Here is a 10,285-nt window from a genome sequence, read left to right as displayed (position 1 = left end):
GTGTATTCAACTCTTCTTGCATTATAAAACCTAGTGACTAATCATTCTTTATTCACATGCTACATATCACCCTCCTTAATTTTCTGTTCAGGCTGAGGAGTCCTGTTCTACTTAATCTTCCCTTGTACAGAATAATTTCTTATTTGTTTCTTTAGGTCTTTTAAAAATTCCATTATATATGTATTCTGAGATCAGTAACTGACATTTTACACTGACCTCATCTCCATTTACTGTCTAATAATTTCTAAGACCCTAACATTTTTTCAACTGCTGCTAATCACTGAGTTGATATTTTCAGACTACTTGCAATGACTCCCAGATCTTTCTTGATTAGTAGTCTCTATTTCAGAGTGTTGCTTATATGTCTATATACAAACACATGCTGTGATATTTACACAGTTAGCGTCATGGCATTCTGCAGATACATACAACTCAGTTACTTGGATCTGTAAGGTTCTTCTGTAGTGCTTTGCAGTTTGATATTTTGAATAATTTTCCATCAGCAAGTTCTCAGTAATCTTAGAGCCAATGCTTCTGGCAACTGATACAAACTTACAAGAAAAGAACACAATACAGAGGGGAATACTTATGCTGAAATGTTTTCTTCCTTTAAGCTTTTAGAAGCTATTTCATGGTGTAGCAGGTCTTTATTTTCATGCACTCTAGCTACACAGAAACCCATTTGCTGGACTCCAGCCAGGTTCTCCCTCACTAAAGAGGCATAAGAGGTCTCCAAATCCTGTTATGGCATTTCTCATGGAGGCCCAGGGAACTGAAATTTTACTGCATTTTCAGCTCCAACTGCAACACTGACGTTTTGTGAAGTCTTAAAACTAAAATAGACCATCAAACTTTACATATCACTTACTCAAACAGTACCAACAATGAACACAAAGTCTGAGCAGCAGATGATATTTAATGCACAATATTTAATCTATAGCTGATAAAAAAACAAATCTTATGTAAAACTGCATTTTAAGCAACCAAGATTTTGGATTTCTAATAAACTCAAGATGTTATCTAAAAAGGCAAGGAAACTAGGCTGAACAGGACAAATAGCAAATAAAATTGCAAGCCTAGCAGGACTTCGGAAATTTACACAGGTTTGCAAAGTATTTAGTTTTGAGTAAAAAAATCAAAGCGAAATCTTCTCACCAAAGGAGAAGAAAAAGAAAAACAAACAAGTTTTAGGTAACAGCAGCTCTGCCACATCAGATACAGATGGTCCCTTTACCCAAAGGGGCAAGGACATAGCCTTCTTAATGTGCTAAACTGAGACGCCATTCACTGTTTCCAGAATTTCCTCAAATGGCTTTTCCACAGCAAAGTAAGTTATCATAGCTGTTTTTTGGCCCATAAGTACACAAGGAATTTGCAATCCTATCCACTGATTTTGCTGTGGAGCATTTGTTTGTAGCTAACTGCTGGACAGTGGCAGTATCTTAAATTGACACAACCTGTTTCTGCAGTATTATGAGAAACATGAGTGAAACATCACTCAGTGGCAAAAGTCTATTAATTTCATCAGCTCCTACTTGATGGCAACACTAATTCCCTTAAAACGAAGGAGATGCAGTGGGTATCAACAAATCAACAATTGCCAAATACACTAATTTAAAATACAAGGGGTATGATATGCTAAAGAATAGCACTGAGTGATACGACAGAGAATACAAGAGTGTACGTACATGAATATATGTACATAGCTCAGCATATCCTCCCTTTTATGAAGTTCACTACTGCTTCATCCAACGGACCATTATGAAGCTCCCTGGGTTAAGAAAAAGAATGCATGAGGTGCTAAGCTATAATAAGTGTAATCAGTGGAGAAGAAAAAAAATTAGGCAAGAATTTTACTTGAATGTCTAGAAAGTCAGAAAAAGAGTGCAAGAAAAAAAGGTTGCCAAGAACGTACACTGCAAAAGCCACAAGTCCTAAGTGCTTAATTTAGTATTTTAGAGTATTTTACTGGTAATATTACAAACATCACACAACATGAAATGCTGCCAACCTCTAAAAATATTCAAATTAATACATTTTTTATTATATACAGTTTTACTTTTCTACAAATAGCAGCTTTTGTATGGATTTATGAACTAAATTTCAATTATTCCACTAAAAATGCTGGACACAAATATATGAAACAGAAGTTGAAATAAGGTTCATGCTCCCTGCAAGTATATCTGGGCTACTCACAGTAAGCCAACAGCCCCCTAGAGTGTTACCTCTGAACTCATGGGCAGAGCGTGTTTCCAGGGATGCAGACCATGATACGGTTTTATACAACAAATACCAACCTTCAAATTGTACACAAAAATCAACTGCAGAGTCAAGGCATCTGCTTGATATGAAGTGTCACTATCAGGTTAAGCAGCAGATCAATCACTCTGCTAAGCTGGATCCCTTAAGAGCCTGTGACTTATGCAATCCTGTGGCTTCTCCTTGACTAGGATCAAAACCCAGACGTAAAGGCAGAAGCAGTTATCACCCTGCATGTGCTGAACAACTGTGTCTCTCCTCTCCCCATCTGCAAATAACAGAAGTGAGAAATGGCTCATCAGTTACGTGCCACAATTTTCCTCTGTTTCTTGAATGGTAACAACAAACAATTTCCCTTGAGGTTTGCCTGTTAAGAGTAGTGGGACATAGTTAATTCCCTCACTGCAGCAAACCAAAGAGGATGGAAACATTACTCCTCACAACTCTCCTATTTCACTAACTAGTGTGGTGAAGACCCCCGCTCATCCACGGGAACAGGGAGATTTGTCTCCCAGTTCCTTCGGAAATGTTTTTAGAAGCTTCACAGCATGAGAAATGCTAGGACACTGGATGTAACTTCTATAAATGTATTTCTATGTGTAATTTATTTCATTATTAGTGTATTGCTTCCTACATAAATACCAAAAATGAAGATATATAGTCATAATAAAACACCAGTTTTTACTGGTTCAATTTAAAGACATAGAAATTAAAGTATTTAAACTATTTTTCCAGATAACAAACATTTTTATTAAAAATAAAAAAGAATAAAAAAAAATCTGGCAGATCTAATATTCATAGGGCACTGAGTCTAGGATAATGAATTGATAATAAACATAGGAAAGGAATAAACAGGTGTAGAAAATCTAAAAAGGTGATACAGAGCTCCATGGTTTCCAACAACACAAAATAAATAAGCCTTAAAACCCCCCAAGCTACATCAATTTTAAAGTTTAGTTTGTTCCTAAGGATCTTCAGAGACTAATTCACAAATTAAGTTAAAAAATACTCTCATAAATTCTTTAAACAGACCCAAATAAATAACTGAAAGTGTAATTTTCTCCAAGGAACATCATTCTTGGTCCTATTTTGGTATTCTTCCTGCAGTTATACACACAAAATATTTAAAAAACCATCAGAAATATTCTGGACCAGTTCTTCTACTGATATAAAAACATGTAGCTTCCCTGATGTAAACAGAGCCACGATAATTTATATTAGCTGTAGAATTTTCTCTTTCTAAATTCAGTTGCTGCCAGACTGTTTTGTATAAAGAACTCTGTAAAATGTTGGATTAACAAAGACCTGTTTAATATGAAAGCAAAGTTGAAACTTCAAGAACAAGAATATCTCAGTGATGAGTATCTTGGAATATTTATTCAAAATATTCCAAGAGGACATCATGAGAAAATATTTTGGAATAAATAAAGCCATAAATCCTGATGATCTACCAAACAGGATTTTTCACAGGAAAGAGCTGCAAGAGGCGTTTTTTGCTACTGGCAAGGTAAATCCAATAGAACAACTGCTAAGGAGGCATTTCATAAATTTGATAATTGAGCCTTCACAAACAAGTATTTTTATTAATGCCTTAACAATAAGCAATTGAGTTTGCACTTCTTATAGCTTTACCATTTCAATCTGCGTAAATGTAGACCAGAGGATTGCATCAGACTGCTCACATATATCTGACAATTTCTATGGTCAGGAGTGCGATTTTTTGGTTTGTTTCAGAAATACAATTAAGTCTGTGCAGAAACCAGGAAATTTAGAGGTGGTCCTGCCCTAGAACATTCGGCTGATCCCTGTAATAAAATCCAGTACCCAAACGCTGGGAGAGCATCCCTCAAGAAATATAGCAGAAACATAAGATGACATTAGAAAACACTTCAATTTTCAGTAAAACAAATTGAAGCATCCAGTAACAGTTTGAAACCAAAACCTAAAGTCATCTCAACTGCCAAGGTACAAGGCAGCTTTGTTTCTTGCACAACCAGCATGAGAGAGAGCCAGAGTCCTCTTGTAAGGATAGATGTAGCTGACTCAATCTCATTGTCCATTTCAGATTTATCTTAAAACACAACAACTAATAAAAAGCAGCAGGCAAAACAGAGTCTGAAATGAGGCAAACAGAACCTGGCTGTGCCAGTATGAATTTTTCTTCTTCTTGCTAATCTGTCCTAACACTTCCATTAGTAGCCAGCTGTCCTGCCTGTAAAACATATGGGCTAAAAATCTGAAAGACCAAAGACACACTCACTCAGCATACACACAGCATCAACCAAAACAGATCTTCCGAGAAGCGCAGAAGTAGACAAGGCCTATCTTCCTTCACTTCAGTGTAGGATGGGACACAGCTGGTTGTAACTAAGGATAAGTTAGGTCCCACAGTGATTCAGCTTGAGCAACCCTGCTTTTTCATTCCTTGCACAGCTGGGGATCCAGACTACCACGCAGAGCTAATGCAGCCTGACCAGTGATCGCATGACAGCCCATGCCCACTGACTCTTCAGCAGGTACTATGGCTTACCCAGCTGCTGAAGATGATTAGGAGGCAGCATACTGTTTCTGCAATGCGATGCACTTAAGCTCATATTGTCCTTACACACCCTCATCTACTCCCCTCGCCTGTTCTTTTCTCCTCCCAGAGCTTTGCTCTGCTAAAAAGGACATCTTTTTCTGACACTTGGATAGGAATAAACAATACGGGACAGGAAAGAGCTGGCTAGTAACACTTCTAAGATCAGATCTGCTAACAGTAAAAAAAGAAGGGTGGAGTGGAGAAAGCAGAAATTATAGATTGCCGTCTGAACATGTTAACGATATCAAGCTGTGGTGGCAAAAAGTGTCATATTATGATGTGTAACCATGAATGGAGCTTGTAAACTGGAGAGAAAAAAATCCTGTTGCTCTTCTTGGTTTTTGTAAGACTGTCATCTGACTGCTGTCTAGTTTTTCGAGATAGATCTAGTCTGATTAGAGAGACTTCAGGGAAGAGCAAGAAGAATGACAAGCACATTACAAACAAGAGAAGACTGCAGGAATGGAGGTTGTCTAATATACAGAAGAGAAAGCTAATAGGAGTTCAGACAACTTGCTTTGCATATACAAAGGTTAGCTGCAATGAGAAAGAAACTGTTCTCCATGTCAATGGTGGTCATGGAATAGCGGACATACACTGCTTCATGGGGAGAGTTTCCTTTGGACATTCGGACTTTCAAGCAGGAATGCTAGTTAAAAACTGGTTAGTGTGCCTAAAAGGCTGTGAAATCTACATCTTTTAATGACCATTTTTAAAGAAATAAGTTCACCAATGATATAGACAGAGATAACCCTGCTCTGGGTAGAACAATGGACTAAATGATTTGGTAATTTTAGAATGATGTTTCAGTGTAATAAATATTGCCATATGTAATTTTAAAGTTTTGAATGTACTATATGGAAAAGGAAAAACATGCCTGAAATTATTTGGAAACAAACATCCAACCACATACTTAGCTTATATTGCAACACCACCAGTTACAGAAAAGCAATGTTTATTTGCAAAGTTCCACAGCACAGAAATTTTAGAAGATAATTCCCAACTATTCATATCATGGCCATGATTTCTACATAATGTTCTTGCAGCTAAACAAAAGAGATTATCAGCAAACATTAGATATTTATTTTATAGCACCAATTTTTTTCTGTATTTCCTTCAAAATTCTGTGTGATTGGAAATGGTTAGAAGATAATGCTTTTATGTAAACTGATAACTTTAAAAAAAACTTTAAAAAAACTTAAAAAAAAATGCTTCTAAATAAAAAAATGCTTCACATCTTTTTGCATATCAGTTCCAAAAAGAATATTCCACAATATATTTTATAGTAAAATCAGTAAGACAGAATGTTATAAGAAAAAAAGAAGCTTGCAAACACCTACAATATTACAGACTAAGAATTAAAATCCCTTTATCTGCCACCATAGCAATGAATTGCAATTTATGATGAAGTGAGTTTAGTACCTGATCACCAGAAAATCAGTAACTGTAAAATCATTTATCTTTATTTAATATAATCCCTTGATATCCTCACTGTTCCAAGCAATGCAAAAACATTCATTTCAAGATTTTCTTTCATGCCAAGTGGAAACATTTAGCAAAGGCTTTCTTTCTCCTTGCCTGAAACAAGTTAGGGTAAGTGCTGAACATACATTTGGGAAATTATAATGTATTGCAATATACCAATATTGTGTTTTGGACAACTTCAGGAGCAGAAACAGAAATAATCAGCCTACAAAATGTCCTAAGATGCAAGCTTCTTTACCAGTGATTTTATTTGACTGTAGCACCATCTACTGGTCTAGATGATCCTTTCAAACTTTAGAAAAAGCTGTAGAGAGTGATCCAGCCAAAATGATGCAAAATGCTACTGTGAGTAACATGTAGTTTTTCAGTCCCTGGATAATCAAAGGGAGAGAAAAAGAAAAATTTCATGTTGCTACAATAGATACCACTTCAAAAAGAAGTAAAATACAGAATTAGAGTTCCATTTTTATGATTATATATGTTTTTTAATGATTATAATGATTTATGATTTCTTATGATTATATGATGACATTTTATGATTACACATCCATTATGTGAAATGGTAAGTTTTATATCAAGTTATTTTTATACAATGGAAGTGGTTCTATTTGTTTCTCAAAACAGTTCAATATGAGTAATTCCTGGAGCTATATATGTAGTAAATAAAATATTCACAAAATTAACTTAATTTACTTTTGGTATTTGTAAAGGAATTTCAGTCTATTTTCAGGCTATTTTTAAACACTAAACATGTCAAGACTAGGCTAAAACATATGGAAAGGATGAAAGTTTTGGTGAGTCACAAAGAACTGGATAACGAACATGATGGTTTTCTAGTGTGGTGCAACATTTATCTGCAGTGGCAGAGATACGACTTCTACTTCCTGCTCCAGGGATGTCTTGCATTTCACACCATTACTAAAAACACCAGGTAAAATAATCTATAATGGCACATTAGGTGTCTAGGAATCCTGGACAGATAAGCTGAGGGAGACTGAGGACTACACTCCTAATGTTTGATGCTGAAATTCCACAAGAAAAATAATTTCTACCATGTATATTAACACCCAGTAGAGTAGATTAGCCTGTTCTGCACAATCACTGGTAGATCAGTTTAGGAATCTCTACATTATACAGTAATCAGCAGGGCTAATTAACCTCTGTCTTACTTTTTGGTCCTTTGGTGAATTTGACTCAAAATGTGTACTTCACTGGGCTGTGTTATTCTGGCAACAACTGCTCATTCCCCTACCCTCACTGAAAGAATGAGCTCAAATGAAGACTGATTTCAGGCTACGCTTGGCATGCTGCCTCTTGACCCTGCTACAATCTTCATTTACTCCCACTGCTGCACATAGAGGTATGGAATTCAAGTCTTCATTCCTGTAAAACTTCATCAAACAAAATTCTTCATCTTTCTGGAAAACTTAGTATTGCATGACATGTCTTTTAGCTTCATAATCTATCTATACTTGTAATGAGGAGAAATCTCAGAGAATCAGCTCTGTACCAAGTCATGACGTTCTTAGAGTGAGATACAAGCAGAAGAGAGAGAGAATATTAACATATCAGTGCATTACCTTGATTTCTTTAAATACGAGGACTCCCCACACTGCAGCAACAAGGCCGGGACCCTAAAAAAAGGATTCATGTGTACGTTACAGCATTTCCTTAAATTGTGCCACCTTCTCATTATGCTTTTCAGAGTGGTTGTATTTTGCCTGGATGGCAAATTTAGACCTTTCCATCCTGTATAATTATAGGGCTCATGGCAAAAGTATAAATGTCACTGAAATCTTTATGAAGTAAGAAATAATAAATTCTTCCAGGAGGATTAAAGAAGTACAAGACTTTTTCAGAGAAGGCACAATTTCTTTCTAAATTCTAAAATCTAACAGACTGTGGAGTCTGTAGTGGCTGTTATACATTCTCTTAGTAATCTCCAAACGATAAGTCTCATCTTAGTCCAAACTACAGACTTTCATCTGTTATCACATTTCAAAAGACTATTCAGGTTTCTTGGCAGCTACCATGGCTCTGCCTAACATTTTCTTTATTATCATGACTAACTAGTTGGACAAAGTTTGCATTTATCACTCAGCATGAAATCAAAAGACTGGAACATAAATCTATTTCCTATACATCAGGCATCTGAACAAAACACAAAGCCAGCCAGATAGGTCACAAAAACTACTATTTATCAGTGGTGCTGTCTTACAGATTTCCTAGCAGCAACACAGTGATATACAGTGATAATTTCCAGGCATTCCTGGAAATATTTTTCCCTTGTGAAAGCAGTGATCTGAACTTCTGTGACTGATGGGAAAATATTATCTGAATATGAAGCAAAAACTGGCTCTGTTGATGATTCCCACTAAAATGGCTCTGGAGCAGCTCTCAGAAATACTTGCTGGGTGTTTGCACAGTCATCTTCCCCTCTCCATCTTCAATACAGCTGGTGGGACACAGATGGAGGCTAGCAGGAAACAGTGTCTTGTGCTGAAGGTGTGTTTGTGGGCTGCTGTTTCTTAGCGGAATTGCCAACCTTTATTTAAATAGTAGCTAAGGTATTATTTCACTTTCTAGATCATGTATATGGCTAGAAGAACCTATGTTCCCTTTTAAAAATGAAGCAAATTGTTAAAGGAAGTGATGAACAGCTGTCTGAAATTCTCTCTGGAATGAAGTAGAGCAGCAGTTCCCAAACTGTGGTCCAGACAGGCAGTTTCTCATCAGCACTGTCTTTAAATTTTTCATTTAGTGATTTCATATCCTTATCCTATAGGCATACTAATAACCAAAGTTACTAAATCTGCTTTCCATTAATCCTTCAATTTCTAATTAGAATGGTCCCAAGTCTTTTTTTTTACTGCATACTGCAGAATTTACTCTGATTCATTGCACCTTGAGGCAAAGCTTAATGCCTGTTAATGTTGTTTCATTAGTTTGCAGCCAAAATATGGCTGTTCAGCAGAACTTTGTTTTTGATACTTATGAGCTTTCATTTGTCAGAAGTTATCCAAAGCTGCAGCACCATCTAGTAGATTGGCAAGTGAGTAAAGGCAAAGTTTATTTTTACCTAGTGACAGAATTTATGCAGCTTCTGTAAACTAACAGTGCTTTAAAGGTATAACATCAGGAAACTGGCCAATTTATTTTTTCTTCATTTGCACAAGGTCATTATTTTCAGTAATACATAACCTGTTTTACATGTTCAAGAACTGTAATAAGAAAAATACCTGACTCAATTAAGCAAAATGAGTCCTAAAGGATGAAAATCACAAAGGGAGAAATGTAGAACAAAAGGTATCTGCTGAAATGAAAATACTTAACTTGCTGGTCAGAGAATGTATACAATTCTTTTAATCAGCTCAGTTCACTGCCTATTTAATAATGTTACAATGTTGGTTACAGAGCTTTGCTTTTTATTTTAACCTAAAGACCTACGCTTTCAGCTCCTGTGTTTTTATGCTTAGCATGGACCAAAATAGTGCTTGTCAATCATATACATTCCTATAAAAACAAAGGCTAAGACAGACAAGCAAAATAAGAGGAAATGTATATTATTGAATAGCAAGCTCTAGACACCTCAAAATTTCAACTTCATCCCACAAATGGCGAAAGAAAGTCTTCACTTTAATTCTAATGATAGATTTTATTTTTATATACTTACTGTGGTAATTATTGGAAAGCTGACCACAGCACTGAGGTAGTGATTGGCCATGAACCAGCAGCAATTGGCTATTGCCCAAAGCACACCAGAAACAAACCCTAAAACAATAAATCCCAGTCAAAAATATGTACAAGAAGGTATAGACAGCAATTTGTGGAACACTTAAATTTACAGCATAATACAGGAACTGAATATTTTAGTATGTTAACTACTTTAACAAGCTGGCTTTGACAATCTAAATCAAAACTCAAGGGATAAAATGAGCTACTCCAATTGAAGAAGCCAAT

The 10,285-nt window shown here is 35.9% G+C and overlaps 1 protein-coding gene across 8 annotated transcripts in view; it reads right to left on the bottom strand.

Annotated features, from left to right (window-relative positions):
• Positions 1–924: 924 nt before the first annotated feature.
• The window catches only part of TMEM144 (transmembrane protein 144), a 66,476-nt gene continuing 57,115 nt past the window's right edge, over positions 925–10,285 (bottom strand). For 7 of the 8 annotated variants that reach the window (XM_067297859.1, XM_067297857.1, XM_067297864.1 and 4 more), the window contains 3 exons: positions 9,999–10,096; positions 7,906–7,959; positions 5,779–6,696 (listed from right to left, as the gene is read on the bottom strand). In XM_067297859.1, coding sequence (XP_067153960.1) covers positions 6,613–6,696; positions 7,906–7,959; positions 9,999–10,096 — 236 coding nt within the window. In that variant the 3' untranslated portion in view covers positions 5,779–6,612. Of the gene's footprint in view, positions 2,528–5,778; positions 6,697–7,905; positions 7,960–9,998; positions 10,097–10,285 lie in introns of those variants that run through there. The other variant, XM_067297863.1, reaches the window with a different exon arrangement.

The sequence above is a fragment of the Apteryx mantelli genome, chromosome 5 (genome assembly GCF_036417845.1).
Source record: "Apteryx mantelli isolate bAptMan1 chromosome 5, bAptMan1.hap1, whole genome shotgun sequence".
NCBI lineage: Eukaryota > Metazoa > Chordata > Aves > Apterygiformes > Apterygidae > Apteryx > Apteryx mantelli.
The sequence above is the reverse complement of the archived record's forward strand: the minus strand, read 5'-3'. Positions and strand labels throughout refer to the sequence as shown.